The sequence below is a fragment of the Cuculus canorus genome, chromosome 17 (assembly GCF_017976375.1).
Source record: "Cuculus canorus isolate bCucCan1 chromosome 17, bCucCan1.pri, whole genome shotgun sequence".
NCBI classification, from domain to species: domain Eukaryota; kingdom Metazoa; phylum Chordata; class Aves; order Cuculiformes; family Cuculidae; genus Cuculus; species Cuculus canorus.
In genome coordinates, this window is record NC_071417.1 from 695,833 (window position 1) to 717,103 (window position 21,271).

Here is a 21,271-nt window from a genome sequence, read left to right on the forward strand (position 1 = left end):
ACAGTCTGCCACTGGAGACGCTGTTCTCCAGCGCAGATATGATTAATCCTGATCTTCCCCGCAATGCACGAGCTCCTGTCACTGTTCCTGCTCAGAAATCAGGACTCTGCGAACAAAGCAAAGGAATTGCACTGTGCTATGGATTTAATGTGCACCCAGGAGAAATCACCACTCGCACTGTGGTAGGGCAGAAGAGAGGACGCTGCAGAGGAGACAGCCAACACCACTATCAGTGACCTACTTCATTTGGGGAAGGGATTTCTGCAGGACTTTCTTGTTCCCCCTCACAGAAGCAGGATTTTTTTTTAAGTACTAAATTTAGCAAGGTCCCCAGGACAGCATTCATAATTTCCCATCAATGCTGTCCCCATCTCATATATACTATGCAAGCTCTCATCACTACCCAAAAAATTTATCCTCCCTCTTTGTCTCCAACTGTCAGAAAGAAAAAAAAAATTCTCCTTTCAACAACGTGAGAACAAGAAGCTTCTCTCCACAATCATTCCTCATGAGGACAGCAGTTCTCTGGACACTGCCAGAGCATATATATTTATTAATATCAGATGAGACGGCTTCTGAAAGCATGCAAGTTCTGTCTGACATTATCCAGTTTACCATGGATAATAACCCTGAACTGGAAGCTTTCCTCTGCCAGAACGCCTAGCACATAAAATTATTAAAGACTTAGAAATAGTTTCAGGGCTGCTCAAATGCTGTGCTGCAGCAAAACTTGATTTCCATTAAAAAAACAAAAGCAAGAAGAAAAGGAGCCTCTAGTCCATCACTTGGAAAAAAAGAATTGCCTTCATTCATTCATTCTTGTCTAGAACAAACAAATTCCTAGGTAATAACTGACGAGACCCTCTGGACAGTTCACGATACAAACATGCTCCTAAGCTGTGTTGAACAAAGACAGAAACCCTCTCCCCCGCCCCAACACAAACCTGCCCCCGCCCCCAGAACTAGAAACTACAGAACTTTATCATTTCATGACGGTCAGCTACAGGACAGGCAGAGATTCTTGCAATTTAAGTAATTTGGAGACCAAAGTTTCCAGGAATTACAGAACATAGGTCTGAGGTAGTTACTGCTTCAAGCTTGCCGTTTTTTCAAGCAACCATAAGCACAGTATCAACGAAGCGCAGTGATCATGCATAAGAATTCTTATTTTATAGGGAAATCATGATGTGGAGCTCTGGAAATCCCACCTTTAGGTCCACCAGATAAGCACCATGGTTGTTGACTGTAAGATTATAAGAAACTTAACACTGCATCACAATATTTGTTAACTGCCACAATGTTCAATTGCTGCATTGCACGAACAAATCTTATTACTGCAGTTTCATTTGCCCACAAAGATTCCAGCTGAAAACTCACTTTAACATGGTTTTAATAATACATGAATGAGATTAATCTATAATTGTTGATTTTTGAAATAGCACTTCGCTGTGTCACTCAAACTGAGTGCTTTTGATCATTAAAACTTGCATGATTTTTCAATCTTAGTAACGAGGTTTGGCTTTAGCTGAAAGCTCATCTCAGAGCCAATTATACTCCATGGCACAGATCTAAGCAGAGCTTTTAAGGGTTTTAAAACTGCAATTTTATTTTTCTTATCTTACTGAACTATTCAAAATCCTAGCAATCTTGTTAGAACTTTTAAAATGCGGGAACACTCATGCAAACTAGATGCTTGGCAGGAAACTACTGACAAAAAAGTGAGCAAAAATGCATCATTGCATTCATTTTTCATTCTTAGCACACAAGTGAATTGTTCCTTCTGCCTTTTTCCATGTCAAAGGGCTTCCTTCAAAATGCTATGGAATTAATCTTCTGGCCTAACATTGCACGAGATATACAGTCAGACTAAAATCTATTCTACTTTGATTAAATGGAGCTACCTCTCCAAATCATCAAACAAAACCTCTTCAAGAGTGCGCAGTTCCCAGCAACTGACCACGAGGACTAGCTGCATAAGCTCAGAGCGCCAGATACATCTCCCATCAGATGCTCCACATCACTTCCCCCACTAACAGAGCCACATGGAAGATTTTTCCTCTTACTTTAAAGAAAGTTATGCAAGACCAATTCCTTTGCAGAAATACTCGATTTCCATCCTTTCCCACAAGGGGCACACACATTCCAATCACATTAGAGAAGAATGAAAGCGCTGAAGCCCTTGTTATGTTCTGCATTCCTTTCTTCTTCTGCACGCTCAAGAGGTCTCCTTGCTCTGCGATGTAATCAGTGCCCAGCCCTGAGCTGCTGACATTAAAGTAGTTGGTTAGGTTTCCTGCAGCTCTCCCAACAGGACAGCACTGCACCTTCTAAGAGGTCCACTGGTAACTTGCACAATAATGCACCAAGCAAAAATTAGCGTTTAGACATCAGCCTCCTTGTAAAGGGTGTCTGTAAATAAATTAGACCCATCGATATATTAGGATTAGTTTGCATATCATTAGTTAGTACTTCACTGTCCATGAACTTAAGTAAGAGTGCAGCACTTCACTGTATAATTATTACACCATTACTGACTATCAGTGCATCTCCAAGCATGTTAGATATGGCCTCCGTTGCTGCCCTCGGTTAACAGTAAGGAAATTGAAGCACAAATTAGTTGACTCCATCAAGGTCAGGAAAATAGCATAATTCAGGTATCCCAAGTCCAAAGATCTCTCCACCGAGTCACACTGTCACTTTATACTCTCTGAAACTGTGATGCAGGGAGAGTTTAGGATTTTCCTTCTGAAGATCCCTTAGGTAGTTCTGGGTCAGGGTGGGATGGGAGAACTTTGCCTTGCACAGCTGGGTTGACAGGGTGGCACTGCAGCAGTTGCCATGACAATGGCTGAATCTTTGCAGTAACGTTGCACACACTTCAGATTAAAACCTCTGCAAGGCTCAAAACACCAAACAATGTTACAAGAAGTCTGATGAGATCCTAAATCAGCTCCTAATCTCCAGTTAAAGAGAGTACCATGCTTGCAGGAAGGGGATGTGGATTGTTTGTGAAAGATTTCACCTCTGCCAGAGCTGAAATACAAAAGCGCAACGCAGGGAGTTTTTCTGTCTACCTCCCGGTTCTGGAAAACTACAAGCACTACTCACTACAAACACGGAGAAATACTGCATTCAGGAGAAGACGACTATCAGTAAAACCAAAAGAATTGAATTCAGCCCCTGCCGTCACTCTCCAATTCATTGGAACACTGAAGAACTAGATATGCCAGGCAAGGGAAAAGGTTTGTGATAAGCACACTAACCTAGGATAATCACCTAACACCATATCCGATGGGCTTCTACAAGATTTCACCAATTTAGCAGCTTTCTATAAAAGCTGGTTATACCCAGTATTGAACACTGGATAACAACAAGCACTGACACATCCATTATTTCAATTAACTGAACACAAAAGGAGGAGATCAGCCCAATATGCTCACGTCTCAAGTCCTTTTAAAAGCCCCCAGCTCCCAGACTACTTGTTATTTCCAAGAGCACAAACATCAGCATTACCTTTTGCTGCTTCAGACCGTTTAGGCAAATCAAGTGTATCAAAATTCCTGTCCAAATCTCCATTCTTCTTTCCTGTGCAAAAAAGATAAGACAACAGATGGAAAAGACTGTCAGCATACTGACAGGTGAGTTACTGCCATATGCATCTATGAGATGAGAGAAGATACAGACTCAGAATACAAATCACATACTATTACCCACATTTGTGCCTATCTGACGTGCCATCCAGCTGCACAGCTGTGGTTTTAGCATGAGCAATTTAGGGACAAAAATCTGTGTCACTTTCAGGTTGATCCGCTAACATGCTTAGCGCTAGCAATTCAATGGGACTTAAGAGTGCTTAAAATCTTGGAGAGCTGTGCCACGTCCCTTCTTGGCAAAGTTGCGCCCCTCCCTCAGAGCCTAGTATTCACTGTTATTTTCACAGGGGAATTTTCACCAGAAGTGAAGCTGAAGAAATGGAACGGAGGGAAACAAAAACAAGCTACCTTTGCGGCCTCCAGGCAGGAAGGCCTAGGTTTAACATACTGTACCGACAGCAGCCAACAACTTAACCTTGAATTGCCTTTCAATCAGTCAAGTGCCATTTTGACTATTTATTAGAAGCTAATGGAAATAATTCCATACTTCAGCTAAGAGACAGCTTCAAACCATTACATCAGCTTTAATTTACACAATCCTTCAGAGAAAGCAGAACAAAACCCGGACTCAAGTTTTAGTTAGGTTGGGAATTCAAGGTTATGCAAACAGCAGCGAAGGGAAGGGTCAATTTTCATCCCCTACTCTTCCCCCAAGGAGACCAGTGTCTTGGGGAGCTGCTTGGATGCTGGGGGGAAGCAGGCACCTTGTCATCAGAGAGGCACTGAGAGCAGAGAGGGATGTTTTAAAGTGCAAGAACCCGCATGGCTTCTGAGGACAGCAATGTACAATTTAGCTTTCCCGAATCATTCTGAGGAGGAAAAAAATCAAGTGATTTAGTGCCTCTCCCTCAATAGCAGGGCAGGCAGGTGCAATGTGATGCATCCAGAACAACACAACTTAAGCTGCCAGAGGTGGCTTCTGACCAGGGACTCTACCAGGCTGTTAATGGAGGTTTACAGGAAGGGCCGAGAGCTCCACCAGTCAGGATGTTTAAAAGCAAACAGAAAAATCATCCTTGAAAATGTAACGCGGAGATCAGTCTGACTCTTGGCTGGGAATAGGTCAGGAACTGGGCAAGGCCAACCCCTGCCCTGTCAAAGCAGGGAGACGGTACAGTTTCTGCACAGTAAATTCAGCCAGCCGCTCTGCCTCTCCTCTTGACGAAAGGATAATCTTATGCAGTACTATACAGAGAAGAAATAGAGCTTTTAAATACCAATATGATTATTTAGAAATAACATCAAGAGGGAAAAAAGCCCCTCTAGCTAATATTCCATCCCCTCCCTTTCTCTGGAAATACTACACGCATTCTGAAATGCCAGCACAGGATACCAGCCAACTTCAACTACTGTGCTAAACAAAACACGCGTCTAGAAATTCTGTTCAACTGAAGTAATTTGCTTAATTAAACAGAGTATGAAAAAGCTGATCTAAGCTGCTAAAAGGTCATGCAGCCAGGTACCACGCCACTCCTTTTGAAAGTCTTCTTTTCTAAAGGAAGGGGCTGGAATTAGTGGCACTTTGCAGTCCTCCATCAAGTTCTTGCTCCATGAAAGAACCAGAAGCACGTTGCTCAGGGAACCAAATACTAGAAAGAAAGAATGCTGTGCATGACCAAAGGACACTGCATCTCATAGTGGCAGCTGAACTCAGTTACTGGCTGCAAACTCTTGTTGACCCTTAGAGCACTAACAGGAAAAAGCAGGGCAGAGAGACGAAAAAAAGCACTGAAGCAAATAAGTCAGTGTTTAGCAAAGATTACAGACTTAAGGCAGACCAATAAATGTGACTCCATCTTATCTACAAGCAGAACAAAGCGTTTTTCCTCATGACCCCGAACTGCATGTCTCGGGCATTCGCTAATTCAAACCTCAGAACACTTCCTCAGAGCTCCAGACCTAATCCAACACAACTGCTCATTTCAGAAGTACTCACTGCAATTTAAAGGGTGGGGTTTGGGCCTTCTGTTAGCCCTGCAGAACTGAGATGGTGGGGTAAGAGCTCCCTTCTAGTGCACTGTTTAGCAGGCAGTACGTATTTGTACACAAGGTTTTAAGGAAGAGACTGTCCAGGAGATCAGTGTTGGCTGCTGCATCTTTTAAACTAGGAAAGCAGAAGCAGTTTCCTATTTACTAAACCATCTGTCATTAAGACAGCACAATCCACCTGTGCCCTGTGATCCTCAGCTGCTCTCTCTCCATCTCCGGGCCAGACTGCAAATACTGGCTGTCCTCTACGAAGCTTTGCTACTTTGTCTCTCAGCCTTCTGAGAAACTAACCCACTCCACAGGCAAAACTACAGCTGTTCAGACCAGAAGCTGCCAGCCGTTTAGGAATGGGAGCAATTCAGAACACAGATCTCTGACCAAAGGGATTTCAATCCTACCAATTACTTGTTTAATCAAATTGAGCAAGGGCCAGGTTCAGAAATACCCAAAGCACCTATCTCTGCTAGGGCTTTCCTATAGAGAGGAGGTGACCAAACTGGTATTTCTCCCATTTGATTTTCACAGGACCCACAAAAATTGGTTTGGAATTTCTAAAAAGGTGAGCAAATTCAGCAGTTTCAAGAGCTTGCCCATTACAAACCTGTCAGCCATCCCCTAGCCTGACGTCACGAGAAAACCAGCTTTACTGCCAGCTTCTGTAGATCTGACCACCCCTCCATCACCCAAGCCTGTCAGCAATGGCAGTGCACGAGGATGCTGAAATGAACTTCTTTTCTCCTGCCAGTGTGGTTAAGACCTTGATTTCATACGTTTCAATTTCTGCCTTCCCCGCTCTCCAAGTTTTCCAGCCTGAGGTTTGCCAGAGGAGAGACGAGGCCGTTATCAGAAGCACAGCTCCGAACTTTGCCAAGAGACAGCCAGCTTTGAACCGGGCTGCTGACAGGTCTGCAATACAAGACCCGGCTGCAGGAATTGGCACAGCACTCCAGTTTGGGAAAACTGCCTGACATGGGACTTGCTTGTGCAAGATGCAATTTACAGTCTCTGAAACAGTGGGATTAAAATTCCTCCCCTTTAACCTCTCACTACTTTTCATTATGTAACAAACAACCAAAATATGACCTTTGGCATTTTCATTCTGTCAGAAGCTTAGTACAGATTTTGAGGTGTGACTCAGCCGTATTAACCACTAATGTTGTTGTTGATGTCCCTCAAATATCGTTTTGCTTTACTGAATAATCAAAACAGCTATTCAGCTAGACCATTTTTACTGAAAGATTATTTCCCAAACACTTTTTTCTGCTCATAAATAAAGTCGAAGGAAAAGAAACTTTTCATCCCCCCTCCCAGCAGTTGGTACTGTGCTCAGGAACACCCACTGAACCGGATTGCAGCATAGTGACACAAAGCAAGGGCTGAGCTCTGTCTCGCCAACGTGCCCATCCTCCACAGGCTCACCAGCTCCAGTCTGAAATCAGTGTCTGAGGACACTATTGAGCACCACTGTTGGGTGGAGCAATTAGATTCTTTCCCATCCAACATTTCTCCTTTGGCTCAGCCCTCCAGAGCCCACTGATGTGAAGCAAGTGTCACAAACTGAGAACAACCCTGACTTTACCCCCAAATCAGACCCAGTAACACACTGGAAGTCTCCAGGGCACTTGCAGCCTAACAACTTCCCAGCCGAGAAGCGAGGAGGCAAACTTAGCTCCACCCTTGTGTATATCCAGCACAATTTTATCTACTGTGCTGGAATGAGAAACTAAAGGGTGCATTCCCCGAGATGTTTACTGGGGGCAGCTTCGTCTAGCTGGTCTGAGTGCCAGCAATAAAGACGCAGCAGCCCAGGCCATGCATGCCCAAGCAGACAAAAAACAAGGATCCCTGAGAAGATACATCCAGGCTGCTCAGTCTTCATGGTTGCTGCTGCCCAGACCAGCTCACAAAGCTGCACGCTGACATTGCGGGGCTGGGGAGCCAGCGTACACACTTAGGTGTCCTCTCTCTCAGGGGGTTATTAGGCCAGCTGCAAATCAGCTCCCTTATGCATCTACACCAGGAATGAATAAAACCTCGTCATTTCTGTTCTCAGCGTGGGAAGACCAAACTGAGAATGCTCACTCAACTGGAGGATTTCCATGCCTACTGAAATGACAGGAAGATGCACTGGGGCAACAGTGAAGATGACTGAACAAGGCCTTGAGCTCAGCTCTTAGCCTTGCATGTAAAAGCTGAACAAAGCATATTATGACGATGATGAAAAGGAAGTATTGCAAAGACTCACCTTGATTGAACCACTCCTCTAATTACCAGAAAAGCAGCAAAAGAAAAACAAAAATTTACAGGAAGGAAGAAAATACAAAGGAACAGTCACAAAGAGGCAGAATTTCACAGGACAGGTTCAGAACCTGAGTATTACAAGAATACTACAGAAGTTTAATGAATTAAACCAAACCAAAAGAAGATATTCCACTTTCTCCCTTTTGTTCCTGCTGAAAAAAGTCTTTATCTGAACGACTTTTTCTTCCCCTTTTCATTAAATGAAAAGGTGCTCACAGAATTGAGGGGACAGAAGGGTGACTAGCCCTTTGCAGAAGTGTTTGAAATGCTATGATTAATGACCATGAAATAAAAGAAAATAAACATGGAAACACTGCACGATTAAGTGAACAAGACAGGGAGAGAAATCGTCTATTTCAAAGTCCTAGACTGAGAAAATTAAGGCAGGTTGAACCAGGTATTCACAAATTTAACAGTGGGAAAAGGAATTTTCTCATTATGACTTTAAAGACACATTTATTAATGGACTTTAGTTTTTATTTTTCCAAACACAACAGTTGCCTGTGCTTCTTTTCTTCTAATCTACATACTACCAGCTGCGAGCTCTGCATTATTACCAGTTGATTTTCCTCTAAAGAATAGCATATGTGAAAAAGAGCACTGTAAAGAGGGAAAAACCATTAACATGTACTTTGGAAATTCTCATTCCCCGCTGAACACAGAGTAAAACCCAGGCTGTCACTGATCACCTGCACTGCTCACCAAGATCTGTGGGTTCATCCTCTGTGCCAGACCAATTTGCCCCAAAAGACATGATCAGATTCTTTGGCTGCTGAAGAGAAACTCTCAGAGCAAACAGCCTCAGAAGGTACCCGCAGGTTGGCCTGGAGGACACAGCCACCTGATGGGGGACACCCATGAGTGCTCCCTTCACTGCCATCGAGAGAAGGATGACAGCTCTCAATCAGTGCACTCCCCTTCTCCCACACTGCAATCTTGCAGCTTTTGTGTCTAAAAATGTTTTCACCGACTGTGATGCTCTCAAGCAGCAAAATAAGAGACCACAAGTAGCAGGAACCAGGCTTGAGCGAGCACACGTTCAGAGTTTCCCAAGGCTGTCAACCCTGGAGTTGCAGTCACTCACTGGGATAAGAAGCTGGCCAGGCAGGCAAAATTCTTTCTTCAGTTTGCCCTCAGTCATTAAGACAGTCCCATCAATTTTTATTGTACCTTTTTTTAAACAGAGGTTGCATCTAATTGGTGACAGACAAGTCTGCAAAAGCAAACTCACACTGGGACACTTGCCCTAACGCACATGGAAACACATAATTTTAATAACAAGTACAGGTCAGTCTTCTTCAACTGAAGAGTAATGAGCAGCATAGTCTGTCAAGTTCAAAGAACTCCATGACAGCTCTTCAGGACCCAAACCTTCCTTAGACCTGGCCATAAACAGTAAGCCAGGACGCGAGTACACAAGAATGAGGAGAATGAAGCCTAGACAGAAAACGGAGTTAATTATATCTGAATTCAGTCTAGAAGAGTAATTTCTCAAAAACAGCAAAAAAACCTGAAATAATTTGAATGTCTCTAAAGGAACAATGGAAAAGGGCATTACTGAGACTATTAATCCTCTCTTGTAATGAAAGTCATTTGCAACACTCACAGCCCAGAGGAGAGAACAGGTCTAAAAGTGACTGATAATTAAAAGCTACAATATCATGTTTGCAATTTAAATTACTCAGAGTGACAGAATTGGGAGGTTGTGTGTTTTGGTTGTGAGTAGGAGGGTAGGCTTTTAGTTTTTTTTCAAATATGAGACACTGGAGGTATGGAAGATGTATGGACTGGCCTGCCAGGCCCAGGGATGAACACATGCTGGCCTGGCTCCCAGAGGCCGTGACACATGCTTTACCGCCAAGCCAGGGCACTAAGCATCAATCTGACAGATGCAAGAACACAGCAATGCAGAGGAGAGGCAGAACACATCCACCTTTGTCCAACAGTAGTGTCATCTCTCATGCAACGCTCCTTTTGAAAGCCAAAGAAACCCTATAGCAATCATGGAAAAAAATTCCCAAATATCTAGATCCAGAAGCAATGCAACAAGGGAGATGAACACATGCCACGACACTATGAACAGGAACCTCCACAGACTGTGTCATTCGAAACCAGTATGATGAATGCACTTGCAAAAGCAGGCCTACATTGCAAAATTTGCTAGTTCTGAGCTCTCTGCAACACGTACCTTTAGCTTTTTTCCCACCAAAACAACCAGCATCGTCTTTCTTCTTCTTCTGAGAACCTCCTGTGCTTGTAGCCTGACTGGCATCCAGTTCTTGGTACTTATCAGCACCGGGGACCTCTTTATGGACGTGATAGGAAAGGTTCCGCATGATGCACACGCAGTTCTCCACAGACTGTCACAGAGAAATGTGTCATTGTAAGCATTGCACCCTCTTATTTGCAAAGCGTTACATTAGACAGTGGAGGGTTTGGGGGAATTGAAAAAGAACCCATTTGCCCCAGGAAAAGAGCGTAGCTTTCAAGGAAGATTTAGTCAAGACCCCTTAAACTAAGGTTCGTTCTTGTTCTAAAACCTATTTTAATCTTCCAGAAGTGAGGTGCTTCATAAATAGTATCCATTCAAAATGAAAACCCTAATAAAAAAAATACCATCTGATCTTACATAAAGAATACAATTCACCAAAAGATCAAACACACAGTGGAAAATGATCATGTAAGGATCCTAATTTTAATATAAGCCTCTCCCACTCTTCCAACCTTTTCAGACCCCAAGGGGCCGATTTTATTAAATTTTTACTGGGTCAAAATCTAGGCCTTGTGAGGATTTCAATGCAAACATACGCAGTCCCCTAGTAACAGTTCATCCATAGCACTTCAGGATCTGACACAAGCATCATGCTGTAGGTTGCAATGGAAACCACCAGGTGGTTACAAAATCCACTGCCAAAATTATCCGACTAATTCACTTGCGCAGTCCATCACATGGTGGGACTCAACAAGAATAAGATAACAATGCTTTACAGTCCTACTGGTGTGATAAAGCAACAGTATGCTCTTTCTTTTTTGCACACTTCTAAGCACCACAGGATGAGATGATGATAAACACAGATTAATCAAAATCTGCACCTAAAAAAAGCCACAGTGACGGCTGCAGGTCTGAAGACGTATCTTAGAGTCTAAGCACTACAGTTTCTAGAGATGGGGCTGAATAAAACCTTCAAAATGGTAAATAACTCCTTTGCTGGCACTGTGTAAAGCACAACACAATGGGACTCAATTCTGATTTGGAGACTGTACTTGTAAACGCCAATTAAGTAATACAGAACAATAGCAATAATGTCACTGCTAATAATAAAGGACCACTCTCCCCACCTATCACAACTGCTCGCCTTTGTTCCCCTCATCAGCTACACAAGGTAACACGTCAGCATCACACTGACAGCCCATCAGTAGCACCATGGATGTTGTAACAGGGATGAGAGGAAGATAATTACTGTATTTTCTGAGGCAAGCATAATTCTCTTCTAATGCTAGCAAATAGGAGTCAGATCCCAGTGCAACACTTCAGCCTAAGCGAACGGAAACGTCTACTGAATTTTAATACTCAAGTTCACCTTATTGTCTGTATCCTTCTTGCCAACTGCAGACTGTAGAGCATGAAGAAGGGCATCCACCAAGCCATCACATTCTCTCAGTCTTCTGCGTGCTTCTGCTCCATCTGAACTTACATTCCTAACAGGAGAGATTGAAAAGAAAATTTAGCCCTCTAACCTTCACCATAAAGCTGAAGGTGGGTCGATTTATACTACAATTATTAAGAACTCATTACCTTGGATGAACAATTTGGAGGCATAGTAGGCTGACAAACTATTAAATCTCAGTAAAATATGGGCAACACACATCTGCAACTCCCTGAATCTGAACAATAAGGGGAATGCAGTCAGAGGTGCCTACACACACATATTGCCGAGTTGCTGGTGAGCTCGGCCATACATTTTAAACTGGGCAAGAGCTTTCAGAGCAAACAATAAGCAAAAGACCAAAACTTTAATTTCAAAGCCACAACTTTTAATTTGAGAACACTTTCACCACCTGAAGAAAGAGAAGCAAAAATTACAAGACTGCTCAGCAGTATTCATGGCCACAGAAACTGAAAAATCAAAGAGATTAAAACCAGGTGTACAATAAGCTATATTTTATTTCATCTATCTAGATATAAAATTATTCTTCACTTTTTTTTTGGCTCCCCATCAGCTCCAAAGAAGTCGGGATGGGCGACACCACGTAACGCTGCTGTTCCCCTTGACTGCTCAAAGTTTCTCCAAATCTGTTCTGTATTCCCACCTTTCTGACTGGAAGTTACCGCTACCCAGTTTAAATCCCACACATTGGCATTTGAAGTCCTCCTTTCATTCTCTGTACCGCAGACTCAGCACAAAGCCTGGCTCTGTCATATTTGGAAGTCTTAAAAGATGACAGTACGTTTATATGGCTTTGAACTCCTGAAAACACTGCACCAGGGAATGCCACAGGTAGATGATGTGAGACAGAGCAGCGAAAGGCTACTCGGAGCTGCTGATGTTGCAAAGATCAATGATTGTAGAAATTGTTGAAGTGGAGCTACGAACCTGGCCTCACTTTTCCAGGGAGCTTGCACACTACACACCAAAGCCCCAGCCTTGCATAAGCATCAAACTGCCACAGCCCAATAAATAAATAAAATTCAATTTCCCAAATGCTGAAATTTTCTTTCCCTATCTTTTTAAAATTGTTATATTCCTTTTTTTTTTTTTTTTTTCAGACGAACAAAGTGACAAAATGATTCTTAGCGATCGCTGGCAAAACCTATACAGAAAGTTCTCTTAAAGGTGAAACGCACTAATTCTGACAACACCATAGCCAACGTTTCAGCTTTCAAGGTCTTCAAATTCCCCAAACCCATGTAAAGTTAGCTCTCAAAAGTTCAAGACATAATCATTACCTTCCGCTGTCAGGATCATGCAGCCAATGTGTCTTGTTAGCAAACTAGAGGGACTGTCAATGTCTGAGTTACTCAGGAATCAATGACGGTCCCCTCCGACGTACCCCGACACGCAGGCAGGCTGGTACATGAACTGAATGACCAGGCAAAACCATATTTTCCCATAGACTTCTCAAAATCTGAAGACACTCAATTGTGAGCTGGGTGCTCTAACACAAATGAAATGCCTAGATAAATGAACCCTCTCCCCAAACCCTAACACGCCGCCTCACCTCTAGCAATGGCTGATACAAGGCAGGTAAAGCAGATATTAAAATGATTCCACACGTTACAGGGAAGAGAATTCTACAGTCTGTTTCTCCATCTCCAGTTGTACTAATCCTTTTGTATCCAACGCCCAAATGTAACTTATAAAGTCTTTATAAAACTGAAATTAGAATTCAAATTCTCTGCGATACTTTTCAGAAGTTACAACAATAAATGATAGCAGCTCCACCTCTGAGCACATCTATTAGAGTGGAACACAACTTTTTAAGCTTGAGGGTGAGAGAAATGCACTAAAAATGGTCTTATCTGGAACTCTGTATCGTATTTCTTATTCCCTCATTAAGTCTCAGAAACAGAGAGCTAAAATACACACAGAACACTTGCAGACTTCAAAAAATAAACACGTGAAATTTTGCCCCAAACCCTTCACATCTTTCTTGCTCCATGGCCCATACAAAAGAGATTTTTCTAGCACACTCGTGGCACATTTGTTTTACTGCTTTGTTATCAGCAGCATCACAATATTTTGTATTCTACTTTCTTATTTCTTGATTCGTATTAGGATTAATATTAAGTTAGACATTGATAAGGTTATAATTGAAAGATACTACAAAAGCGCATGAGTAAGAGTGTGCCTTACTGATACCACTTGCTGTATCTTCAACTACAGAAAAATTTACTGAAAATTAATGCCTCAAGAAAACATTCCCACATATATCACATAAGTAAGCATGAAAACTCTGCAAGATCAAATTAATAGCTAATTAATCCTATGAATAAGTTATCCAGATGTGCAACTTTGCAGTTTTAGTGTTGTGACTAACACATCAGAAAATATATTCCCACGAGCACCTCATGCAGAAACACCTGCTCTATAAATCCCCAGCACACTTGAGATTCCACTAGTTCTCCCTCCTTGGATGATGAGATTCCCACAGCCCATGGGATTTCACTAACGCGGAACAACAAAACCACCTTCCTTCTCTGTAGCTACAGCCCAGACCTAAGGGAGAGCTCAGCTCACATTCCTCTCTGCAGAAGTCAGAGCAACACAGATCTCAAATAGTAAGTTCAGGGAGATCAGCAGCTGCTTCACAGAGCCTGCTCTTTCTTCTGCTCCAACACTGCAAAAGGCAGCTAAGACCTCACACTTCCCCTGGGAATATTTGCATTTCAGATACATGCAGAACTACACCCGACACCCCTAAGCACTAATCAAAGGTGATCATGGTGAAAATGAAGACAGTATGCTTTGAGCAAGCTGTCCAGGGAGACCTCCCAGGGTTGTCTCCGTGATCCAGAGCAATCTTCGAAAGCTCCTGTAACCTAGGAAAATGATGGGTTACTTTTCTGCCTTGCTAGGACTCTACACAGCCAACCTGACCTTGCACTTCACTCCCCCAGGGCAGTAAGAATCTCTTCCAATTTCACATCTGCCCTGGAATTGTTCTTGAAACATCCTACACATTTATTACATGTTATGGATGAAAGACATAACTAAAACATGTTCCAAAGGAAACTTTCAAAATAAAATTTCTAAACAACCTTCCTTCAAGAGTGATGAAGATCAATAGCTTACAGATTCCAGCAGACGTTAACAGAGGATCTGTATTGTCTTACACAGGGTGATGCTCCACAGAATGAACGCAAGGCCTCGCCCAGGGCAGAAACTTCCCAAAACTCATGCAACACAGATACGTGACATATGGCAACCGGAGTTGGATCAAGTAAAGTTTTGTTTTTCACTGAACATTTCGGCACATCGGACAAGCATTGTTTTATATCAGAGGAAAATTAATTCTTCAGGGGATGGAGTGTTCGATACAAGATGCTGAACAGAAAAGGAAGCCAAACCCCAGCTGACAGGCTTGCTGACAGGCTTGCTCACTCTGTAACTTAGGAGACAGGCTGCCATGCAACCATGGGAATGGTCCAATGATGTTGGAATTACACACATTATCTCAGGGACTTGCTTGCTGGGGCAGTTTAATACCAAGAACCTCTACGGATGAAGTCAAAGATACTGTTTAAATTTGAACAACCTGAGAGTGGAACTCTGCAGGGCATTTGAGGCACTGATTAGGGGCAAAATCCTGTAATAAATGAACATAAAGCTGACTGCCTGTCCAGGTGGGTGGGAACAAGGAGGAGGAATGACCTGAGCTACTTTTACACAAAACAGTGTGGAATGGTACCTGCCATTCTCTGGTGTTCCATACTGCCTGCTCCCCTTGCCTTGTCTCCTCACACCCAGGGGTGCCTCTGCTCCGTACCGTGACTTCCTCTTCTTTTAAATACTTTTCCAAGAGTCCATTAAATGAAAAATGTATTTTAAAACCAACAATAATATCTTTCTCACATCACGCTGAAAAAGGTAACAGAAAGCTTCACAGTGTGCTTGCCATAGATATCACGCCGAAAAGCAATTCTAGGAGCAAGGCACAGAATTACTGTACGTGTTACTCAAAGTGCATAGGGAGGAAACCAACCGTATGACTGATTTTATGCAAAACAGTAAAGCACAAATCTCATTCCAGAGATTTTAAATCCCCAGCCTTCAGCTAGAAAAAGCAATGTGGATGCTTCCTCAAATTCTTGGAGCCCAGACTGTAGACAGGACTATGAAAGAGGATTTGTTAGGATGTTCAAACACATACTTTCCCTGGGAAAACAAAACAGGGGAGCACTAAGTAAATGTTAGATAAAAGTAAATACCTACCAACATAGAAACACATCGGGCTAGGAATCCAGTCTGCTGGTATTAAGGACTTCAGAAGATGGCGCGGAATGTGTTGAGAAATCTGTTCACACTTTAGATGAGGTTAGCGTTACCACCAAAGAGTCATCTTAATGACATGCAAGTCTGAACCTAACACTGGCACCCGCATAACAGAGTTGATATTCATCACCTCTTGGGTAGGTGGGCTGTTGCTACTCTCAGTGCCACACACCAGAACTATCCTCAAGAGAAAAAACTTAGAAGTAATTAAAAGGCATGGCACTTAATCTGCACTATTTCTACGCAAATCCCCCACTGCCCTCTACCTAACAATCTGAAAGACAGAGTATAGAAGGGGAGAGCTTTTGCTTGGTTTTTATTTAATGAGGAAGATAAACTCGAGAATCAAAGCATGAGAGACATAGGTTTTTTTCTCTGAATATTCAAACCAGTATTTCCAAAAATAACGTTGTGCCTGCCACCTGGCTGGGAAGGGCCATCAGCTGTCACCCCATGGTGCTGCAGATGGAGCTGAAAGCCAGAGGGTTGAGGGTTACTGCACCGTAGAACGTTACTATCTCTGTTTAGAGACCTCACTCGGAATGAAGGCAACAGGCCGAGGAATTCACTTTTTTCTTTTTTTTTTACATAAACAGAAAATTGAACCAGAATTTTTTAAGATATCCTCCTAGTAACATTTCCACCTTTCTCTGGAAGAAGCGTGGACAGGAGCTGAAGCCGAGAGACCGATGAGCTCTTTTCAACAGCCTCTTTGTGCACACTGCAGGGTCTCCAATTGCTCAAACAAATTCTACTTTATACTACTGTAAAAAATCTTCTAACAGCTATTTTCATATTGCTAGGCTAAAAAGTCAAACTGGCTCCTATGTAGTCCATCACTTGCGATGGCTACAAGCCAGAACACTATGAATGGCCAGGGTTTGCTGGTGGGTTGAACAAGTGGCACTTAACAAGGCAGCACAGACACCTCGCTAGACCTTGGCTAACACCATCATCGAGGCTTCGCTGTTCAGACATGGAGCTTCATACACTTTAGCTGATAAAACCTATGAGGTTCTCAAGTCTAATTTCAATATCTTAGTTGTTCTATCCACCTACTTTGATGGCCAGAACCCTTGCTATTAAAACATCCTTCCAGACCCATACTTTGGTCCACTATTAAGAAGTTTTTATTTGTATGTCAGTCAATGGAAACTGATAAATAATGGTTGCAATAAACGTACCCTATTCCTAAGCATATTTCTAGGTACTGAATGTCCCAATGGAGGAATACCATTTAAAAATCATTCCACTATTTCATGCAGAAATAGAATAAATTCCATACTTCAGTTCACATGAGATACTAGGCAGTTTAATTGGTATTAAGTTCATTGTTCTGAAAATAAGAGAGAAAAAGAAAGAAGTTGCCTGTGACACAAAGACAGCCTGATTCAGAAAAGCGAAAGTCCAAAGGAAACGCACGAGAAGACAGGGAGCTCTACTGATGGTTATGTTTGGTAGGAATCAGCTGTTCAATTGAGAAAAGGCGTTATCAGATCTGGACAGGAGATCTCACTAGAAATTTCTGCTCCATTTCAGCACCCACTTGCCAGCTAGAGCCAAGCAGTGGAGCAGCCCCAGGTGCCTTGCATGTAAAACTCTTCCAGCTATTTGAATAAAGGGATTGATTTGGTTTAGTTGGCCAAATGCTCGAAAGAGGACATACCAAAAAGCATCCCTACAAAAGAGCTTCCTAAGCTTAGTCTGTGCCCTAGTGACATCGGCACAGAGGAAGAGATCTACAAAGTATGTCATCACATCTCATACAGTGTCAGCACCGTCTCCCTGCAATAAGCAGGTGCTCAGCAGCCAGCACTTTAAGAGGGCACAGATGTCAAGTCCATCCCTGGTTATTTGAGGCTTTCTATATCCAAACCATCATGTAATGCCTTTCCAGTAAAATGCTGACTGGTTACCTCCTGCATGACCTACTTGGAGGGCCTGAGTTTGCCTTCCTGTAATGCAGAATGATGCAGAGACACACTACAGAGGAATTCCACAATGCCCAGCAGTTAATCAGCTTCCAAATTATTCCAGTCTCTGCTTGGAGGAATGGCTAAGGGGCTCTGCTTGCTTTATCGCACATGCTAGCTACAATGTGAAAAGAATCTCAAAGATACAAAAATGAGGCAGTATTTTAGAGGATCACAGCTCATGTGCCTTCCAAAGCAAACTATGTCTATTACAGCAACTGCAGCGTGCTTTGCTTCAGTCTCTCCGAAGTTCATCACACCACCAGGATAGATGTTTTTGTAGATCAATTTTGCTGATAGCCAAGGGAGAAGGGACCTAGATTCAATCCTAAGGAACGACAGAAGGCAATAAGCAAGTGCTCAAATTTAAATTTATACTTTGGATTTGATTGTAAAGCATTAAGGTTGCATGTAACTAGGTTATGTCTCTGCTGCTAAAATCTATGCATAATTTATTTATATTACAAGCTAAACATCAGGAACTGTCAGGAGGAACCCTAACAGCTCCTTACTAGCACGAATTAAACGCTCTGCTCATCATATAAGCCCCAGGACAGCCATATGCTGTGATCCTGCACAGTATCAGTAAGCTAATTAAGAAACTGCCTTTGCTCACTCCTCTCTGCTGTGTGAGTTTTTAATTTGAGTTGGTTTTTTCCAGCCTGGGTTGGGCAGATAAGCCTCTCCTTCCTCTGTGCTGTTTGCTGCCTCCAAAATGAAGATTCACAGGCAAATTTGTGCTCAGTTTTTATCACTTTGTAAAACTCTTCCTCCACTGAAAGTCCAGTTCAAAAACACAACATTGACCAAATCATTAGCTTTCACTGCTAGAGCAGCAATCTTGCAAAGGCCACACTCAGGATGAAAACGATAAAGAGGGCACCAGCCTCCAAGCACAGCGGGTGGGTGGGCATAAACCTGGCAGCACCTGCCCGCGTCCCTGCTGGCTGGGACAGGGAGGTGGCTAAGCTTTGCCCAGGCCTCCTTGGTTAAACGACCACCCTACAAGAGCACAGAGAACTAGGACGGAGGAGCACATGGCTCAAGAAATGTCAACCAAGCAGCCTTGTTAGAGTCCTTTCTGAAGTGTAGGAGAAATGTAGCGGCCACAAGGAGGGCTCTGTACTAATGCTAGACTCATGAAGTTCAGTTACTAATTTGCTGCTGACGAAGAAGAGAAAATAAAAGCCAGCACATGAAAAACCTGTCTCGCTATGCATCAGTAAGCAAAGCTCCCTGACACCAAGGGAGCTTGGCTTGCAGCACTCCAGCATCTGAGCTTCACCTCCTTCACCCTGCTTTTCACTAGACAGCGCTTCCAGGTCAAGGATTCACACTTCAGGGTCTCTTACTTCAGTCAGCTGGAGACGAAAGCTGCCTCAAGTACGTGAGAGCACAGGTAGGACAAACATTACGCTCAAGGAATAAGGCCACCACTAGTAAGCAGTGTTTTATGTATGACTGAAGCACTATAAGCTACATCTGCAGGACAAGATGTACTCGCCTGTCCTCTTCACAAAAAAACTTAAAACATCCTCATACAAAAACCTCTATTTGGCACATTATAGTATTAATGATTTACCATCCAGCACCTGCAGACCTCTTTTCCCCCAAGTACATAAAAGTAACAGGAGCCTGCAGATACTTATACTCCACCAGGATGAAAAATGGTGTATGTTTTTGGCTCTGAATCTACCAAATCCTTATCTCATGTCTCTAAACATCATATTCCTCTACTATCTGTAACTCTTAGGTTTTGATTCCAGGGGACCTAACTCTTAATTTATACCTACAGGAGGTACAAACATTCCCAGATGTCTCTAGGATCAACCACTTTACCATCCTCAAACTATTGGCATTTACTAACTCCAGGGAAGGTAAGGACAGAGGTGCCAACCCCCTGCTAAAGACAGAAAACCGAAGATCAGTGACTGAGGTCCATACCCACTCAAGCACTTAATAGCCTGAATATCACCAAAACCAGGAGGAGACAGAGCTATCAAAGATTAGATCACAAAAAGGTTTATACCATTAATCTCTCTTGTAATTATGTCAGAATAGTAGCAGAACAGCAATTACATCCATACTTCTCAAGTCTCTTGTTACAGTTCTAGCCATCAGGCTGCCCCTTCTCTTCTCAGGAGCTGACGTTGGACAAACTGTTATGTGCAATTTAGATCTGAAGAATGCGTGGTTTTAGTGAAAGTCAAGTGGGCGCAGTTTGTTTGTGTTTGTACACCCACGGCCAGGTCTCTGAACCCTGAGGCTATTTGTGAATGCGAATTTCTGTGTACTTGGAGAACTGACAAGAAATGCTGCTGCAACTACAGATGGTACTCAGGAAAAAAGGAGCACTTTGCATGTGTTTGCTATGCAAATTCATTCATTTAACATTTGTTGACAGCAGGTCAGTTTAGCACAGGAATCAGGCTAGAAAGTTGGCAAATAAGGAACTAAGTTCTACTCTGTCCTCCTAGAAGTGAAAAAATCTAAGGGAGAATTAAAAGTAATTAGGCAGAAAACAGCAATTAAACCCAGAGTGATTTTCATTTTTAAAGCATTAAAATCCTTGCTGCTTCCAGGGAACTAGGAATTATGGTGGGTATCGACACAGAAAACAGCGATAATGTGACTGCAGCAGTGTTCTCTGACTCACAGATGCAGCACTTCCCCTCCAAAGTAGGGAATCACCTCGGGAGGAATGGGGTGAGGCAGTGAAGGTGTCCGGCACTGCCCCAGTTCAAGAGAGCTAGCCGTGGCTCCATCAGTCTCGCAATGAATTCAACCTGTACTGTCCTCCTAAAACACCTTAATGTCTCGGTCAAAGTTGTAGGAAGGATCACAAAATGGTCTTGTTAAGATGCACCAAACCATCACACTATTTAACCTGGAGGAGAGTTCAATTTACAAACGAATACTTCTGAATTGCAAAATCCAGCAGGGATTTCAGGCTCTAAATAAAAAGCCAGACAGTAACTAGCAGAGACATTCTCCACATAACAAAAGAATAAAATACAAGGCAAAGCCATGAAACTTGTGCTCCAAGTGAAATAAAGAAGTATCTGCGCATACTTAATGATACACTAGCAAATGTCTTCCTTACTTCTTCCCCAGTCTTACTTTTCCATAACCAAAACTCCACTCAATTCAATAAATCAATCGTTCCCTTCTTTTTTTACTGTCCCTTTCCAGATTTCCATAATACCTACTTCTCACAACAGGTTCAACAGAAAGTAAGGATACAGTTATTTTATAAAATTAGACCCAAGGTAGCTTCTATCACAAGGCTCATGACCATTTTAAGTAGTAAAATTATCGCAGGCATTGCAGATCAATTCATCACATTGTTTCTGCCCCTATA

The 21,271-nt window shown here is 42.7% G+C and overlaps 1 protein-coding gene across 17 annotated transcripts in view; it reads right to left on the reverse strand.

Moving 5' to 3' along the window:
• Positions 1 to 21,271, reverse strand: part of ARVCF (ARVCF delta catenin family member) — a 271,201-nt gene that overhangs the window by 45,714 nt on the left and 204,216 nt on the right. For 14 of the 17 annotated variants that reach the window (XM_054082701.1, XM_054082700.1, XM_054082710.1 and 11 more), the window contains 4 exons: positions 11,525 to 11,642; positions 10,132 to 10,303; positions 7,888 to 7,905; positions 3,514 to 3,585 (listed from right to left, as the gene is read on the reverse strand). In XM_054082701.1, the coding sequence (XP_053938676.1) occupies positions 3,514 to 3,585; positions 7,888 to 7,905; positions 10,132 to 10,303; positions 11,525 to 11,642 (380 nt within the window). The remainder of the gene's footprint in view (positions 1 to 3,513; positions 3,586 to 7,887; positions 7,906 to 10,131; positions 10,304 to 11,524; positions 11,643 to 21,271) is intronic. The other 3 variants (XM_054082709.1, XM_054082697.1, XM_054082699.1) reach the window with 2 other exon arrangements.